General features: G+C 30.0%; 1 protein-coding gene across 10 annotated transcripts in view; it reads right to left on the minus strand.

Annotated features, from left to right (window-relative positions):
• Positions 1-21,038, minus strand: part of LOC117207336 (syntaxin-binding protein 5) — a 72,665-nt gene that overhangs the window by 13,826 nt on the left and 37,801 nt on the right. For 4 of the 10 annotated variants that reach the window (XM_033447432.1, XM_033447433.1, XM_033447434.1 and 1 more), the window contains 3 exons: positions 19,461-19,650; positions 13,709-13,993; positions 8,875-9,358 (listed from right to left, as the gene is read on the minus strand). In XM_033447432.1, the coding sequence (XP_033303323.1) occupies positions 8,875-9,358; positions 13,709-13,993; positions 19,461-19,650 (959 nt within the window). Of the gene's footprint in view, positions 1-1,988; positions 2,482-6,119; positions 6,166-8,874; positions 9,359-13,708; positions 13,994-17,524; positions 17,555-19,460; positions 19,651-21,038 lie in introns of all 10 variants that reach the window. The other 6 variants (XM_033447439.1, XM_033447438.1, XM_033447441.1 and 3 more) reach the window with 4 other exon arrangements.

Below are 21,038 nucleotides of genomic sequence, written 5' to 3' on the forward strand. Positions count from 1 at the left end.
GTTAAAATCTTGCAAATTACAGATTGAATGGAACTTTAAATTATATTTCCATTTTAAATGCAACTAAGGACCGGTTACCGTGTCAATCTCAATCGTCAAAATTTATTTTTATTTAAAAAAAAATTATTTTTTATTTGCGCCCGACACAATTCTTGTTCGATTCATGAAAGGATATCTCGGTCGAAATAAATTGTTGCCTCTGCATAATATTCTAGTGTATGCGTTATTCAGCATTTGATCTTAATATCACCGAAATAAAACGAGTTGCGTCGCTAAAACGTTTTCATGAAATTATAGCACGTTCGACACAATCCACACTCCCAAAGGCACTTGAAAGCTTGAACACAAAGAGTGACCTGGTTTTAAAAATTAAAACATGAACTTCAAATAACATATACAATTCACGCTCTAGATATAAGAAGAAACGAAATTTCAGTAGCAAGAATATGATTATGCACTAAAAAGGCATTCCGCGACATCCCTGCGAATTCTACGTTCCAAACGTACTCAGTATACATGTACGCGCGTTATATAGGTATGCACAAGATTTTAATAAAAGTTCAAGCTTTTCCAAACTCGATTTCTTATTCATCGGTATAATAAATAATTCGTTGTTTTTTTTTTACTTACATTATGTCATTGAAATACAGCGGTAACTATATACTCTGCATTGCTATGTAATTTGATACTTGTTTTCCTAAATTATAGCTTCATAGTTATAATTTATCATGTAACATTAAACATGTATATGATATAAATCCCATATTTGATATATTTTATATAGGTATATAAGACATGTATCAAGTGTACGAAAATTTTTAATTATCAGCTGTTTGCACAGATACCGTTCTCTTTATTTCGATGTAACTTTATACCATACTAATGCTAAAGAAACTATAACTATTTCATCTTTATCAACATCCTGTGCATTCGATATTTCATAAAGTGTACACTGAGCGGAAGAATTAACTCAATGTGTTATCATTAGGCAACATTTATTAGAAAAAAGCCAACTGAAAAATGAGGCAGATAGATGAAAATCGGAGAGAACGCGGAAGAGTATTTTTTTATCAGAGGTGCAGTGTGAGAATTAGAAATCACGCAAACTGGATGATGTGCCGTTTTGTGTTTTTAGAGAAAGTGGTTTGACCAAGAGTGAGTGAATAGACCGTTAGGAAAAAAAGACGTGATGCAGAGTAATAAAGTCTGCCGAAGTAATATATATCCACACTCAAATCAGCAAAGACCAGACAGTATTTATCAGATATAGCGAAAAAGAGATACGATAACGAAGACCAATCTTAAAAACAGCCATTTTTTAAAGTTACAAGTTAATTTATGACTATGATATTACTACAAATTCTGTATGTCGGTCGTCAAGGAAGAAGATAATATCGATTAATATAAGAGTAACGATAAAGAAAGGTATAAGAACATGTTTCAGGGTATACGTTTACGCTGTAATAAATATGTTTGAAATTATAACGTTATAAACTATAACACAGTATCGAAACGGTTTCATGAAATTTAAGATTTAAAGAGATTTAAATGAAAAAAAAATTGATCTAAGGAACTCCGGAATATTAGTTAGATTTGATCTAATTTTCATGAACTACTTATAGATTATTTTATGTTATTATATATTATTATACATATATCGTTGTATCGTTGTATCGTTTTCCCAGAATTACTCACAAAAATTAGTCACTTCTCGATTTTGAACAAATTCACCTTTGAAACAGTTTGTTTTTCTGTAACAATATGGAACAAATCTGTTCAAGAAATGCTGGTCTCCATTAATCGCATTGAACCTACCATAGAAGAATCGTTCTATTAACAACGAAATCAAAGGAACAACGAAACGAGGAAAAAAGCACTCAGAGAAGAATAGACTTATCTCATTCAGTAACATAGAAAACAATCGATGATCTACATAAGTAGTATAGCAATTGTACTTATTAAAATGATAATTCATTGAATAATACTACCGAAGCTGTTATACTGTCTGGTGTTGGAGAGAATATTCTGGTAGTTGAAAGAAGCTTGCGGAGTGGTCGACGAATAGCCTCGTATCTCGGTGTTACGGTGACTAGAGAGTAACGAAGTCGTTGGAAAGTTGTTCAACGACGAAGAGTCCAGCTCATAATGGTTGGTAGTGGTACTCAGACACTTCTGGAGCTTTCTTATACCCTGAGCACGAGACTGACGTGCTTCGATCGTAAGGGATTTGCGAGAATTCGCATTCGAGCCGGCGATATCGTCGTCGCCGCTATTTACGGTATTCTGAACACCCGACCGAGGGATGCAGACACCACTAGTACTAGGTCCTCCACTACTTTCGCTATTGCAACCACCGTCACCAGTGTTACCACAGGGGCTACAGCTATTACTATCGGCGTTGTCACCTTTCTCACCGCAACCACTACCACCAACGACCACCGTACTTCTTCGCGTTACCGGCAACATGCACATCCCGTTCATCTACAAATGAGCGATAGATCAAACGTGAAGAAAGTATGATAGATGTGCTCGGCTAAGCAGTCTTAAATCCCACTCTAAAACTCTAGTATTACCTTACAGTAAACGGTTTTTCTTTCACATTCTCCTCCAAGTTATCGCTACTCATCTTTTCAGCCTTTTATATTTTAATTACATGTTAATTCTACCATTAACTACGTTATTTTCCACGGTGACAGAGTAACTTCACCGGAGTCTGATTTTTAATTTATTTAAATGCAGAAATAGCATTTAGGCATGTTTGTTAAGACGTATTAGCGATGTAAACAGAATCAAAGATCGAAGGTATTTAAGAAGAAAAATGAAATTAAAACTGCTTGTTACCTGAACGAATCTTACATGTTCTAGGGGAGGAAAAGAATTTACGTTATATTCCTCGTAGGATAATAATCCAAATTACAGAATAAATAGAGTGATCTCCATACTCTATGAAAACTGGTCCTGTAATATGTAGTGAGAAAAGTGACATTCCTCAGAAATATTATTATCATTATTACAGCGAAATATCATTTTTATGTTAGCTGGGACAAGTAAAGATATCAAACATTCCAAAAGGCCTTAAAAACTAGTTGGTAGCCTGTGTAAAAAATTACTTTGCTTTCTTTTTATTATATCCAGTATCCTGCTTTCAATTTAGAAAAAAATGGTAACAAAAAATTATGGAATTGTAGGTCTTGTTGTTGCAGAAAGGTCTTGGGGCGATATATACCTGTATGTTCCGCGTAATCTGAGAATAACAATAATTTGGACAATTTTTAACTAATAGACGTAATAAGAGCCAAAGTGTCATAGCAGTATACATATATACATGTGTGTGTGTAAGTTGTGTAATAAATATTTTCACCTTCTTACATATATTCGATACAGACCTAAATACTCCGTACCTACTAGATTTCATTTTCTCAAGATTTTAGTAAAAATTTATTAGTGTTTATAGAATTTCTCAAGTAAAATTACTATCTAGTACTCTAGTATTCTTTCTTATTAAGTAAAAGTAGAAGTTAGATAAATTTATTAAATAAAAAATGTTATATTTGCTATGATATTTTGACTCTGATTCCTATTTGTCGATCAGACAATCATGATCTTAAATTTCTCAAGATCCATAAATACAATATTTCAAAAAATTGACTCATTTCTTACTATTTTCATTTGTTATTCCTAATTCCTGCCAATCGCATATTCATTTAACAAAATAACACATCGTTCACGAAATGTTTTCTACAACTGATATCGTTCGATAAAATTTCACTAATGGATAATTATTCGGAATAGGGGCAACCTTATCGATTTCGATGACCTTGAAATGTATTGTCAAGGTCGACATTCTGAACAACTTTCTCCTATACATATAATCGCCGCACGGCTTCAGTTTTTATCAGATAATTTATATCTGATACGACATGTAAATGTTATTTAACAATTTATTTTATAAATTATTGTTCTGTAAACAATTCTTCAATGGCGGTAGATATATTTGTTACATTTTTGACCAATTGAAGAACGGAATAAATCGCAACATTCCATATATCAATCGCTTCATAGAAAATTATTTCACGCTAGCGTTATCATCTACCTAACGCCGATTGCATACTATTCTACCCTAAGTTATGATCCATCAATTTTTCTTTCTTAGTTATGCGATACTAAAAGTGGTTTTTTCTCTCATCAATGAATTAAGTTTAGGTTGGACTAAAAAAAAAATGCGGCCGCCTAATCTAAAATGAAGTGTAATCAAGCCTACATTTAATTGAAGTTTTTTTGCCAATATTTTGACAACTAAGGCCGAGCGAGGGTTATATGTATAGGAAAAAGGTGTTCAGAACGGTGACCTTGTTAACATATTTCAACATCATTGAAATTGATGAACCTCTATTCCGAATAATTATCCATTAATGTTTAATTTAGTTTCAATTGTACGTTTTCTTATTATTTTCTATAGAATTGTAGAAATTTCTACAAATTTGTAAAAATTCAACTTAGCACGATTGAAAAATACCTTAATATTATAGATGCATATCGAGCTAGAATTAATGAATTAAAACGAAGCATTTATAATATTTGCATTACGACAAATATTATTGGTTTACTTGTGAAATGTGAGTATTGACAAATAATTCGTAATACATCTTGAAAATTTAAGCATTAAAAACAAAAAGAATTTTAGATATTTGTAATATAAAGAATGATAAATATTTGATAGTAAACGCGTAATTAATACATAAATATGTATAATACTTATTCACAAAATGTTCAATGGGTCCATTCCTGTTGTTTTACCAAAGAATCAAATAAAGAAATTAATAACATTTAATTTAGTGAAACAATGTTATTTTAACTAAATATGTAATATAGACATCTTCTGGGCGCATAAAATAAAATTGCAGCAATCGTATTTCACTACAAAAACGAAAAGTTACTCCGCCTTTAATGATTCCATTTAATTGTTATTTGAAAATAATTATAACAGATTTCTATTAACGCTAAATAAAAGAATCGACTGATCAGTGGGAAAAATGGCGGAAGATATTTGTTTCTTATATCGTGGTTATTTCTAAGATTTGCTATGTGGAATATCAGCATATATTATGCAGAGCCCTTTATAGCAGTCAGTCAATATGGAAAAAAAATTAGAGAAGCACAAGATAGTCAATGATACACTTCAAGAAGAAAAAGAATATAGCAATGATTTCGCGCCCTGTTGTCATTGATGATGCCGTAACCATCCGTGTTATTATTATTACTATTGCTATTGCGTGCAAATGATTAAAAACATATCGAAAAGCTTTGAAAGCGATGTTGTACCGAGAGAAAGGTGTAAACACAACGAATCTTGTGATATGATACCGTACCTTAAACGCATATTACAGTAAAAATAACCAATATATATATTTATATATATAGGTATATATGTGTACACATATGTATGTATGTATATACGGTGTATCAACAAAATTAAAATTGATTCGAGAGATGATTTTGAGTAGAAAATGTAGAAACTCGTTAATGTTTATCAATCGTAACGTATCTTAACTATATAGATTAATTCTTACTTTCAAAATCGTCAATCGCAACCACATAACTTTTATTTATTATTCATTTAAAGCTGCTTGTTGAGATTTAAAAAAGTTTCTTGAAAAACTAAAATTTTGAAATTTGAAACAAAAGAGCAGCAATGTTTGCACGATTAATGATTTCAGAAATAAGAATTCATTTCGGCTGTCAAAGACATTAAAATTAGGGGAAAGTAACTGATTAAATTAATAATATTTCACTAAATTTGTCATGTACATATGTTCTCGTAACATTTTCTATCTAGAATCTCCCTCTTATCTGCGAATCGACTGATATGTTTTTGTTCAGCTTTGGTAATACACCCTGTATATAGAAATGAAACAACTACAGATATTAAATTGTTCATGTATATTAACTCTTAATCGATAGTGGTATTAATACAGGTAACTAACGACATACTTGAAAACATAGAAGCAAATATGTACTTGATGTTATCTAGAAATCATCGATATAAAATTCTGGCAACAGACATACTTTTCTCTCGGTGATCAGACAACTGTCAAAATGTGAAAAACCTTTTTTTTTACCTGAATCAACCTTGCTGTCGGGGAAGACCGCAAAACTGATTTGAACCTGAAAAAGCGTTAAAGTAGAATCTCTTCACATTTAATTAGTAGATTGATTACGCTCAAAAATAGATTTGTAGGTTTTAAAATTTGAAGAAAGAATTGAATTTACATAATTGGTTACGGTACATTCGAAGGAGTACTCTGATATTTTACAAACTCAGGGTGAATAATATTGTTAAGAATGGGAAGTATCTATACAAGTTAAAACGAATTCACACAAATGGGTATTAAACACATATGCGAATATGTATGTAGTCTTAATGTACGTACACTATGCATTCCAAATACTCGTAGATGTACCTAATGTGGATATACAGATATGCTGTTACAAAAACAAATATCTTCTAGTTACGAACAAGGCATATGGGGTACAAGCTGTATGTGCACTGATGAAATGCCGCAATACAACAGAATATACCGTTCTGCGATACAATGCAAAAATGTATATTTTTGCTTTTACTTTGCAAAGTAGATGTCCTAAAGATATGTATATCACATTTCCCATTGATCTGCCGTTAACTCTTATACATATATCATGTATTATATGTACATACACTGTATTAGTATTAATCTTTAACGAGCATAAAAATATGCGTGCACGTAAATATTTTAATTAACTTTGTACCTTACGATGTAACGTTCTTCGATTCTAGTAGCCACAGACTTCGGAAGCTTTAGATTTTATGTAGACATTAAATTTGTGAGAAACGATTTTTTTTAAATAGAAAACGTAGGCACCCTCTGAGTACAACCTGAAATCCTATTGAAGTCGGTTATGTGAAAGCAACGAGTCTGCACTCTTCCAAAACTTGGAAAATCGTACGTCTCCTAGCAAAATTTCTTATAATCTCGTATATCTTATAAAATATATAATGATATATCGATGAAACTGATTGACTGACTATTATATTAGACTCTACATTTTCCAATAATTAGAAAAATTCAGAAATTTATTCCACATAACTTTTTACACTAATATCGCAATATCGATGTTATTTATATTATGTAACACTAGACATCTCCTGTTTAGGTTTTTCGTTTCCTTTATGTTACATTTACTTATGTTATTACGTTGCGTACCTATATACTTGTATTTGAGTATTTTTAACACTTTAAATCCGTAATACGTTCATTAAATTACGAAAGATACAACAAAAATATTATATTAAAAGTATTTGATTAGCAAAGTTTCGCTGACTTTTATATTCCAATTGAACCTTTTTACCTAATCTAGTAAGAAAATGTTTTTCATCTCTCGATGGATAACATTATAAAAATCGTTCAATCTCTTATTAAACAATATCGTTAATACTATTTCTTAAATCTGTAAGACATGCATTAACGAGTTTAAAACACTGTTGTCATGTATTTTAAATTGTTGAATGCAGTTTACGATCTGAATTCAAAAAATTTTGCTGAAAACAAGTCGATTTATTTTAGATATTACTATTGTTACATTTAAAGCTACAAATGTCGTGTATAGAAATTCAGTAACCTAATTTATTGTACTTGTAATGGAAAAAATGAAAAAATATGACAGCTTTATCGTCTAAACTTTGGGAACGAATAAAGGAAAAATTCGCTTGATCAATGTCATATAAATATATATATACACAGATACATATGTATATATAATCCGATTGTCAAGTCAAATAATAGATGGTACATGCTCTGCGAGAAAAGGAAAGGGTACTACTTTCTTCATGTGCAGTGTCAACAAATAAAATCCTATGTGGTCACCAGAATCCTATGTGGTTTGCATAAATTACTCATGCATAAATATAAAAAAATTATTTGAACCAGTACCAAAACAAGCTTGGGGTCTAATATCGCAATTGGCTTTATTCTTGCAAGCTTTTTTATCTCGTATCTATTCTCAGATTTATGTGAGTTAATGACTGTTAGTAATTGTTTGTATAGTGAATTTTCAATTTTCAATTTTAAATCTATGTAAACTCGTTTACTACTTTTTCTTCGATTTATCGCATTTATGATGACACGCGAATCATCGTATACATATAACGAAAAGTGAATATGGAATATAATCAACGTATAATACATAACGTATTACGCGCGGTAAGCTGCACAAGAATTAAAAAATATGAATACGCGATACAGATCTGTAAAAAAATGCAAGTAAACGCGGCAGATTGTTACATGGAGTGCGTATTTTAACAAGCAGAATAAATAATATGTTTCACATAAACCTTTGATTCCAACGATATTGTTTAGCGGAAGCTTAATTTATATATGTATATTCTTTTGTTATTTTAGTTTTACACTTATACATATATATATATATATATATAAACACAGTTACTTGTTATTACCTCTAAAAGTTATTTTACATGAATCTACGAGCATCCTAGGCCTTCTTTTAAAACGAAAAAAAGAAAAGATAAAAGCACAGTCGAAATATAGCAGAGCTCCTTTCTATGTAATTAGTCTAGTTTTTGTAGGACACAAGTATACGCTTTCAGTCAATGACATCGCAGAGGCATCTGTTTTTTTGATCGAAGAAGTCAATTGCCAGTGAACGCAATGACGTTGCGATTAAAAGAAAATGTTGTTAGTAAACGAATAATTCACTCACGCTCACACTCGAACGCATATATGCTCACATTCGCATGTTACGTTAAACTCTACACGTATCACATTTCTAAATGCACACGGACAACACAAACTCTCCTCTACTCTAATTTTAAACACTTACTGAATCTTCTTATTAGATTGCAGGTGAAAGATTCGGAGGCCGTGTTTGTTTCCTCGCATCTTAGGTCACAAATCGCTGGATCGTTTTTCGCAAATTTTAAATTCGGTACAGACAATAAACGACCTTCCCTTTTCGCTTGCTTCATCTTCACGATTTTCATCAGTCTCGGTGGTTTCATTTCACAGCTCTCGGCTAACGTTAAATTAACCGGCCGCACGGCATCCGATTTCTCAATAACGTTCTCATTGTCAGTGGAAAATCGTAAAATCGATTTATTCTTATCTCCTTCGATCACCGGACTTTTCGCTTCTTGATTGTTCCTCTTTTTTTCATCGTTTAATGGACTTTCACGTCCAGGTATCGAGCCTTCTGATGACAATGAAGATTCAGACACGGTACTTTCAACTGGAGACAGCGAACTCGCGTTTTCGGGTATGTTACAGTAAAAAACGGAAGATTTCTGACTGCTACTATCAGTGCCTACCTGTTAACAATGGGGTACTTGTATATACTTTTTCATCGTAGACCTATCGAGATAAGAAACATCAGCTTTGTGCTATACAAGCTCAGACGATTAGATCTAAAGCTAACAACGACTAACGTACACCCAATTTTCAAACGTTTGTTTATTTTTTTACGTTTAGACAAACATCACGTAAAGCAATCAATAATACTGAAGAACTAACTTATTAGAATATATTAAAAACTTATTTATTATACGATGTTTTTCATAAAAAAGGATTTCACAGTTTCTTAAACTTTTCAGTCTTTTGATCGCGTCCTAGTAATAAGTAAAGTTTATGCAACATATGTTCCTAACGCATGAAATAACGCATATAATTTTTCAACCGGAAAAAATAGCTAAAGAATTTTTGAAAAAAACAACGTAAACAAAAATAGATCTCACATATTGGAATCATTAACAAATATTTGAATCGTCCAATATAAGCTGTTTTCATAATATTATTTCCTCAACCTTCTGCAAGGGATGATCTAAATTTTTATATTTTCAATAAAATGAAATTATATCAATTATAGAAAGTAATATATAATTTTGAATAGATATTTGCGTATACTTTTCGTATATTAAATATCGTTTTATTATACATATCTATCTTAAATTTGTAGCATATATTGCAATTATAATTATTCAACTTAACTCAAATTTCCTAAATAATTGAACGGACATAGGCTAGTATATTTAATCTTAGTCGGTAATGTCTTTATCTCTATTCTTAGTAACTTGAAGCTAATATCTAATCTCATCATTTATATTAATCTCAAAGAAAGTTATTATTTTCAAAAAAGGAGTAACAAACTTTCTCATTAAGGTAAAAAAATATAATATAACTATATTAAATAGAACTATAGCGAATTATTTCAAACGCAACGAAAAGAAAGCAATAACAAAAGCGAAGAAAAAAGTAGGTAGAAGGACTAAAAAAAGTAATGATACGAACAAATAAAGCCATTTTAAGGAATATGAAACATATTGCTGTACGTTTAAAATATATAGATCCATTTGTGGCTCATGAAAGTATTCGAACACTCTTAGAAACCTTCGTAAATGTTGACAAAAGGGAATCCAGCCCCAATGTCCTTGATGTTAGTAGATGTTGTCAAGAACACTCTCCTGAACGACCTCAAATCGTCACCGCAAACGTCAAAGTCAGGACTAACAACTTAGTCGCAACAAAATCATGTTTAAAAATTGTAGAATTTTTTAAATATTTTTTGGCAGATTTTGACAAAAAGAGACCCAGCTCCAATGACCTTGACATATGAATGTCTATGACGACACTCTGCTGAACAATCTCCAGAAGGTTTTCGTCTTCATTCTTTAAAAACTTATTAAAACAAAAATATATGTACCACTACTACTACTACTGTGTACATTGTATTCTGTCTACGTAAATATATATGAATGCGAACACGGAAGTAAACGATGCAATAGTCGAATTTGTCTCTCAGCTTTTATTTGAAAGAAGCACCCGATGCATTGCATCCTCGCTCCACTCGTTCGCAAAAATCCAGTCCAGCTCAATTCCACATGCAACCATGCACGGGGCCCGATTTTCGTCCAAGAAACTTTTTTTCTTAAAAATTCCTCGCCCACTCCTTTCGCTCACGTGTGGAATTAGTATTGCGTTGCAATAGATTTTTACGAGCGAGTGGAACATGCGAGCGACGCGTACGGTGTTTCTTTGCTACACATGAATACATACCATACATTGCTTTTTGCAAATCTTTTTCGGTAATAGCATTTTAAAGAATAACGCGCGATAGCTCTAACCTTTTGCAGATTATTCAGGAGAGTGTCCTTGACAACATATGCGAAGTTCAAGATCATTAGGGTTGATTTCTTTCTTTTTTTCAATATTTATCGAAACTTCTTCCATATGTATCCTAAAGATATTTCGAAATCTCATTAGCTCTGTAACTAGACGTGATTATAGTGATTATATTGATCAAATTCGAACAGATCTGAAAATGAATAGGTACAGAAACCATTAGATATTTATCAGAAGCATACGCTTCGCAAAAATCACTAAAGTATTTGAACAATCAATTACTCGCCATATGAATAAGACACATAATTTAGTAATCATCATAATTTGTAATCATGTTTAAAGTTAATTGTATTAGGTCGCCCGAAAAGTTTCTTTCGTTTTATAAGGAAATAATGGATACACACATTTTTCGTTTTATATTATTTTATCGAATTACGTATGATCCATTTTGTTCTATTAAAATAAAGATCACAACGTTCGACAGATTAGGTTTCATGTTCGTATAAAGATGCATCGTTGTGAAAGATGTGTCTGTAAAAGAAAGACACTTTTCGGACAACCTAATATGTTGGAAAGAGCGTTCAGACGATCGGATATTGTTGTCAATATTTCAGGATTCTCAACATTACAGGGACATAACCATCAGATGACCAATACATAATGTTGTTAATATAATACAGTCAATATCATTGAACATTGAGGAAACAGATTGACGTATCGTTAATATTTCGAATAATGACGAATTGGTTCGATGAAAAATATTTTTACTCCACATATTCTACGTCTTCGAAAATAAATCAATTCATCGATAAGCTTAAAATCATGGCTGCACAAGCTTTATTTTGATTAGATATCACTGAACACTAACTCTAAATTGAATGTATTGCCAATAATATCGAATATATGAGGAAAATGCAGTTCGTCAATAGATATTGGCAATATATGGGATGTTAAGAAAAAAGGATTCACGACTTTAAGGACTATAATACTCAACATATATCCTACAATCAATCCCTTGAACGTAAAATCAATTTTTATCATTTATAAACATTCGATATTGTGAGTGAATTTTTTTATTGAACGTAAACGAAGAGATTAACTCAGAAGCAAGTTAGCTCAAGGTAGTCAACATAAAATTATTTCTAATATTAACAGAGGTTATTGCATACATATAAACGAAGAAAAGACCTTCTTCTTTACAGTAAATATGCGATATGTTTTTCTTTCATTGCAATGCAAAACTCACATCTGCGTATTATAAATTGTTTGCATTGGCAACCTTGAGCTAACGTACTTCTGAATTAGTCTCTTTGTTTATGTTCAACGAAGAAATTCACTCACGACATGGAATGTTAGTAAATGATCCAAGGTCTAAGGAATTGATTGCAGGACCTACGTTGGTTGGACATTTTTTGTTCCTCTTGATGAGTATTATAAGCCCTTACAATCTTACACAATTTTCTTTAAACACCCTGTATATCGGTTATCTGGTGGGTCTCTTACATACGATTAATGTTGAAAACCCTAAAATGTGGTATACATACACAGGTATTAATCATCTGAACACTCCATAAGAATATATCAGTATATACTTGCAATAAAATTCATGCAATTTGTATATTCATCTTCGGATTGATTTTAAATTTTGCTATTACAATATAATCACAATAGTTGTGTCATTACAATGTAAACGAAATTTCCAAATTTTTTATCATATAATGCACATAATATATTTACAAAAAGTTTTCCGTGTTAAGTATCCAAATACTTTTGTGAGCCTCTGAACATAATGAACCTACTTTTCATTTATGTCGATAAATTGAAATATAGTAACAAGTTTACTATGTATTTTATAAAAGATGCGAAAAACGTTCAAATAAATTTTTGAATAATACTTTACATTTATGCTTCCATAATGTTAGAACAATAATGACATAATAGTGTCTCGTAAATATCATTATAGAATAATGATTTATTGTTAGAAGAAATGACTTTGTCTACTTTTGTTCTTTAAGGATATACAACAATTTATAAAATTTAAATCTCCATAGAGTTTCTCATATATGTAGTTATCTTGTATTATAGTTAAATTATATATTAAGATAGTTAAACGAATCATTATAAATATCACATGTAATAATATATATGTATTATTTAGTAGGAAGACGTTCATATTAAAAAAGTTATTAATAGAAAAATAATTTTCTTATTAGTATAATGTATTTTATACCATTAGGCAACGTTATCACCGTATAATCAGCAAACAACATTATACCGAAGATACTGAAGCTAAAACGTCGAATAACGTTGGAATAAATTTATATATCGTTATAAATAAATATATCTTTCTATAAATATATGATGAAAAATATAATAAAAAGATTGTAGTATAATTTGCTTTATAAATCTTGAAAAGTCAAATCTTTCGACATAAATGAAGTAATTTCAAATGATATAAAATAAATTATCTCAGCTTACATGTCATAATCTCTAAGAAAAACGAAAGATGTATTCGAAGGATATATCAAAAAGCATACAAGTACCCCATTCTGAGACGTCACCAAAGTCGGCGTGAAAGTACTTTTTATTTTCAGATCAACCTTGCTGAGTTGCCTCTTCAGACTGAATCCCTTCCAACCGTGATTCTTAGTACAGTCTTCTTCGTTCACTGTGCCTCCAGATTTATTGGTTTCATTTACAGATTCCTCTACTGTTCCTTTCTCATTCTTGCTTCCAGTATGAAATTCACCGCGAGGTTGCGAATGTTGAACATTGTCAGCTAGGATTGCTAATAAGCCTTCAGATTCCACGGTAGAGTCTCCATGAGTCTGACGAATTTAACATGTTGGATTTTGCACAATGTATTAATGTGTACTAAATAAACGTTAAGATTGTTTAATTCTAATTCTAAAAGCAAATTAAGTCGTGTATTATATGCATATGATACACAGCATTGTTGTAATTGTATGTTAGTAACGCTTATTGGTATGTCCCGCATTTCGTGGATTTCATAAAATATGACATAGTATAATCTTATAGATATAAACATATTATACGCTATGTTAAATATAATGTACTATATCTACAAATATTTCGTCACGAATGTACTTTTATAAAAATGATATTAGAATTTTTAGTCACCAAACGAAGAAATATCGCAAACGCATGGTCACTTGTCACTTCCCAAATGAATGCAATTTTTGAAATGTTAAAAATGAAGAGTGCAGACAAGGGAAGGTATTGTTTTCATATTTTATAGAACTCGATCTATTTGCGCACTTTAAAATTAATGCAATGAATACCTAAGATGCTCATAGAAACAATATCTCAATCAACAAAGTGCTTTCCATTTTACAAATGCAGAACCAAATGCACCAAAAAGGTGCTTTCTCAGAAATTCAAATATATATATGCGGAGTATCGTTAGTATTAATTGGCAGTATCATTTAAATAACAAGTTCAGTTAAACTTTATTGATAATAATAAGACAAGGAATGAAACGATTTGAATTTTGTCAATTTAACAATTTAAAACTCAAAATATGGTAGTTTCAACTTGATTTCTGAATAAGCACGCATTATCGTATAACTTATACCATAGAGGGTGTCTACAATTTTTCCGATACTAACATAATCCTTAAAATATGCTTATTAAATATTGTATAGTATTCAAAATAGTTAACACTAACAGACATAAACCATAGTTGATAATATAATTATTTAAGTTAAATAAATTTCCGTATACATGTACTATACTCAAAAATATGTAAATGTATTTAAAATGTTTCAACTAACCAGTTACGTAATGTTTGCACTATGAAATAATATACATAAAATAATAAATTTGTTTATACCGGAAATTTTAAACATGCACAATTTCAAGACATAGAGACATTTAGTACATAGAACATTATTACTAAAGCTGCTGTAGTATACTACTTTTGAAAGTATGAAAGATACAAACTTATAACCCATCTTCAATATGTACACACTGTTTTATTTATTTCAGTACGATTTTACTTATTGTTTTCTAAAAAAATGTTCATTTACATTAAACAAATTTGTGAGCTTTTACCTTTTATAGTTTTTGAAATATTAGCTGATAACAGCTTTAATAATATAAGTTATACCATAAGGCTATCAATCAATAATTAGACTATATTAAGTAATATATTTTGTATGCATTACTTCTTCATCAAAAGTACAATGACGAGAGAAATATTAGTAAGCAGAAATCTTTTGTGTATAATTAATGTAGGAATCGAATTATAATAAACAAATATTTTCCCCGAAAAGCTTCTACTAAATATACGCATTATTTGAGCAAAACTACGAAGATATAGTTAATTCTTGAAATCTATTAATGCAGTATTTTCTTTTTTCATCCTAGAATACGTCTAGCGTACTTAAAATAAACTGTAGCTGCAGTATATTATATGTATAGTCGTTACAAGCAAATTGAAACATTCCAAAGAATTCTTGATTATCTTTATCAACTAAAATAACGTAACTTTTAAGAATTCTATAGAATGCTTAAATTATTTACTTTACTGATTGTATGTATACATATACATATACATGTATATATGTATTTGAAATCACCTGCTATAATCGTCATTGCTTGATTAATGCTGTCATTTATGGAGACGATATACGTACGTAACTGAAACATTTCGTAACTTTTCATTATAAATGTACATTTAATAGATAATAATATCATACCATAATGTTCTTTATCTGTTCAATCATGAAGTTAAATATTAATCAAAGAACCACTTACAGATATATGATTTATATACACCTTACCATTCTTTCCAAACTTTCAATACATTGAATTCATACAGATTATTTCTGCAATTAATAAAATTGTTCAGGATAACATTTTAATGAACTTAAGTGATACAATGCTTTAGTGTTTAATCAGTAGGCACCAATATCGTTTGTCTCATGTAAGAAAACTAAATCATAAATCGCTTAAATATTGTTGTTGTACTTTCTGTTAGGTATTATAGTCTGCAATTAACTCGAATTACGATATAAGCAAGAACACGATACACAGATTAAATACATTTATAATACTGTTCATGGTTACTACAATCTTAATGAAAAAGTTGTAGGGAAACAAAAATATAGGTACTGTGATTTTGTAGGCAATTATCATTAAATACTATTATAGCAAGTGTGTTTAGCAATAATTCTGTGCATAAAGCTTAACGCAAATCAAAGTTTCACATAGAGCTATAAAAATAGCACTTTATATGATGATAACAGTGTTTTATTAACAACGCTCTGAAACTGAATATTTGTTTAAACTTAAAAATAAAGGAGGCCCGAACGCCCAGGACTCGAATATTTTTTAAAAACATTTTTACTCTGACTTTTAAGCATTAATATATTATAATAACGAAGGCTATTTCTTTTATAAAAATAGTATTTTTAAGTGTAAATTTGTAAGTTCTGAAGCACAATTCTTTTCTGTACAATAGATTTAAATCGAGCAATATTAAACAGAAAATGTAGGAAATCTTAGGTAATATGAATAACAATGGAAAGAGAATTGCACGCATTTATATATGTATACAATAGTTTATCTGTAATCGGTAATTGTTTTCTATCGATAAATCTTGCAAGGCTAAAATAAAACATATATATATATGTACGTGAACAAACACGCTATAAGAGGAAAACTATTGACTGTACTATAAAAGAATGTGTATTTGCAAACGTGTGAATATAAGATAAATGCTTGAAATTGAAACTGAATCGATTCGATTTGACAAATCAGTCAAACCAGTCAAACCAGTCAAAAGTTTGTTCTATTTAATTGTACATTAGAAAAAAGGGACTTTCATTTACTCAACATTCATGTTAACAAAATATAGATTGGCATTGATTGCTCCATGCACTTTTTTAAATTCGGTACAGGAACGTTGTAATATGATATGTAGTAATAAATGCATGTTTCATTTAACCATTTTGTACACCTTGTATCGTTGTAACTCTAACTTAATTACTATATAGGTACATGCACAGACTCCATCAAACGTTTATGTGAAAATCGACGCACATGTATGTTTTACTGGATCATTAAGCGATATACACTCATAATGACAACCATTGTCTAGTAATTTAAGCTACATCTTTCATCGTGTTACTTGTTTGTTTTTCGTTTCTACCTATTTGACATCAATTGAACTTCTAAATACGATTGAAAGCTAATAGTAAAACTGAAACATTATCTACTATTTACTACCTACTTCTGTCGAGTTCGTTTATTTTCGCAATAAAATAATACCGCATATCATCAAACTAAAGTAAAAGTCTAGCTGTTTCTTTAACGAAAAATAGTATTGTTCTTACTTGTTTCAACGTAGGTAGACACATAGTTAGCTAAACATTAAATGCATAATAAGCATGAATATAATGAAGATAAAACGTTTCTTTATTTAAAAAAAAAAGAAGAGTATATATACGACCCAATTTTAAAATTATAACGCGTTACAAGAATTTTAAAACTCATCTAGCGTCGATCATTAGACATTTTCGGATGCATAACATGAAATTACTTTTGATAAAAGTGACTTACATAAATCTGTTGCAACTAACTTTAACACTCGGCACATGGAAAATGACAAGTTTGACCACTAGTTGCCGATAACATTCTCGTTTGTTACTTAAAATTGAATAATTCGCGTCTAGATACAACTTCCCCTGTTAAACTTTTTACTTCTAAGATTCCAAGCAGAAAATACAAACATATATAGATCCAGTATATAGTTGCGATTCATTTCATTCACAAGCAATTTCTTCACCTAGAATCTCCAATCATAATTTTGAAAGGCATCATATGCATATGCTATATGTAATATCATATTATCATTTATCATGTCAATTTAATCGCACAAATTCCTGTTTTAAACTTGTAGAATTTTTAAAATATTCATTGGCAAATATTAGCAAAAAAGGACCCAACCATTAGAATTGGGTCCTCTTTTGTCAATATTTACCGAATGTCTATTGTGATAATTGAAGTATTTAACTCGCTGTGAAAACATCTTGTCTACTAAAATAAGGTTTCTTCTGCTTACAAATTTTATATTCTTTTACAAATGTTTATTTCTGTAATGAGAACTGAAACAATATTTCAAACAGAAGTTGAATTACGCAAGCTTCTACGTTGAAAAGCGTATAAGATTATGAACATTTCATTCGTTAAGGAGTCAAATACCTAAATTACTTTTAGATTCTTTATCTACATACTTATAAATTGCTGCTATAATATGCATGTGAATATGAAACCAACTTTTTTTATAAAGAAGGATGAAATCTCTTTTTCAAACTTTAATACATTTTTAAAAATGCTTGTACTTTATAAATTTTCTGCTTGGAATTTATGAAAATAATATAATAGTTATATACTTACTTAACTATTAGAATCTTTATCTAAACGATGGGTTAGTCAAAAGCACCTTATGAATTAAAATAACGCATGACAATAATTACGAGTATAAGAAGCTAAAACAGACGACAAAGGCAAAGCTTTAGGTTTTTAACTGATCTGAGAGGAAAAGAGAGATATTTAAGCTTTATCTTACAGTTACGTTTTAAATATTAACGAATAGAGTAATTATTTGGATATCGTCTACGTTATTTTTATTCGATTAAATGGTTCTTCGGTTTATCGTTGGGTGTTTGGTTTATTAGTTATCATTTTTATTAAAGCCTAGTTAATTTATATTATTTCTATCTCATAAAACGTGTAAAACGATGGTAATAAAGTATAAAATAGAATGATAAATTTGATTAAGTATTAAAATATATTAGTTTTTCCAGTAAGTAGGGAATAAGCTTTTATTTTTTAATAAGGAATTTCCTGTGAAAATCAAATGATACCTTCGATATTATTTTCCTTCCGATAACGTTACTAGGAAGCTATTCTTAAAAACACTGTATTATATGATCTACGACTATCATTATAAATTCTACTTTTAATATTTGTATCAAAGCTGAAATGTCGCGATGTTATTGATAACATGAGTTTTTAGTATTTACAAAAAAAACAAAAATTAATAATTACAAATTTAGTAATAAATTGAACATTCAAATTATATAGTTTTCTTTACAATCATGCAGTAATGGAGATTATTAGTTTTAATGTCTAGAAAAAGCGAAATGCATATATTTAAATATCAAATTTTCAAGATGTTTCATTGGATAAGGTTAAGGAAAATGAGGAGATTACGATTAAAATATTTAAGACAGCTTTAACTAACAATAAGAAAGAAATACATTTTACCTGGTCTGTGCTAGGACTTCTCGCTTTGTCTTCGTTCTCTCGTTTCAATTCATCCTGACGTTTCGGACTGCGTAGTACTCGCTGACACGGGTCCGTGTTACCACCGATATCCGCGGTGTTCAACACAATCAAAGAAATCTTCTGAACAATGTCTATTATCACTATACCAGACTCGTTCCCATAAGCCATTCTAAAATTAAATAATATCTATTTAAAAAGAAATTCCCTCTATTTTTTCAAGCAGAAAGCAAACACTGATATTGATGATGCAATACAAAACGAAATTAAATTAAATATAACAGAAATTTCACATTTCTAAGAACTCGTTGAACATCTAAAAGCTTTAATAACAGACGAATTGATAAGAATCTCATATACTGTATAAATTATTATCAGATCTCTCGTTAGATTCCATCAAGATTTGATGACGATAGTAATCATCTGCCAACTATTTGTGGTCTTGTATAGAGCGTTTCATATGTCATTAATTATCATTATTACAACATTTTAGAACTTCCTTTCAATTTTGCAGAAATAGAAAGCTAATTGTTTAGAATTAAAATCTTTTCATGTATATTGCTTATAAATACATGAAATATACATGTAGGATTGTATGCTACAACTTTCTGACGAAATATACATTTACTTTTATAAATATTGTTATCTTCGTTTAAAGCATCAAATCCAAAGGGTATACATATGTCATGATAAGAGATACGGAAACATTAAATATAAATTGTATCTAAGAGAAATGATGGTCCGGTCCATATGACTTGCATTACTGGAACGCTGTAAATATTTGCTTGGTTTGTAACTAAAAAAATTAGTAAATAAATAAAGGCTAGTAAAATTAATAAACTAAAATTAGTAAGTTACCCTATATTTATTGCGGTGCAAAAGACTGTCGGGTTTTGGAAATATTTTGAGCGTTTTTCAAATACATACTAGTAACTAGACTGTGGATTTCTATGCACTTAGCTATAGAAAATTTGGAAATGAAAAATTTCACAAAATGCACATAATATGAAAAAATATATAAAATATCCAAAAAATAGCGCTTTTTCTAAAACAATTTTCTATCGAGTTTATATATTTTTAATTATATTCTCAAAAATATGAACTTGCGTAAAAGTCTGCAGTCTAGCAGTCTAATAATAGATAATAGACAAAGCCTCAAGCACAATTTTTGATTCTTTGTTTTCGTTTCATTTTGTCTTCTAAGAAAATCCCTTAAGTTTTCTACCATCTGTTGCTAAATATCCTCTATCCAACAATAGATATAATATTGCCCGCAAAAGCATTCGTAATCAGGAACCTTATGCAAAATATTTCATTTAAAGTTAAAACTTGAAATCTTGCTCAAAATTACAATAGAAAATAATTTAGATAAAAATTAAACGGTTTCAAGGGGAATATAATTTCGTGTAATCGACATGACAGGAATAAGTTAGACGATCGACTAGGATTGATTGGGAATTCGAAAACTCGACGAATCTTCAACATTTAATCAGAAATGTGACTACGTACGAAAAAATATCATTTTCAATATCATTTATACATTTTCGACTTATTTCTTTA

This window comes from Bombus bifarius, unplaced genomic scaffold (genome assembly GCF_011952205.1).
Source record: "Bombus bifarius isolate JDL3187 unplaced genomic scaffold, Bbif_JDL3187 scf7180000008026, whole genome shotgun sequence".
Lineage (NCBI taxonomy): Eukaryota > Metazoa > Arthropoda > Insecta > Hymenoptera > Apidae > Bombus > Bombus bifarius.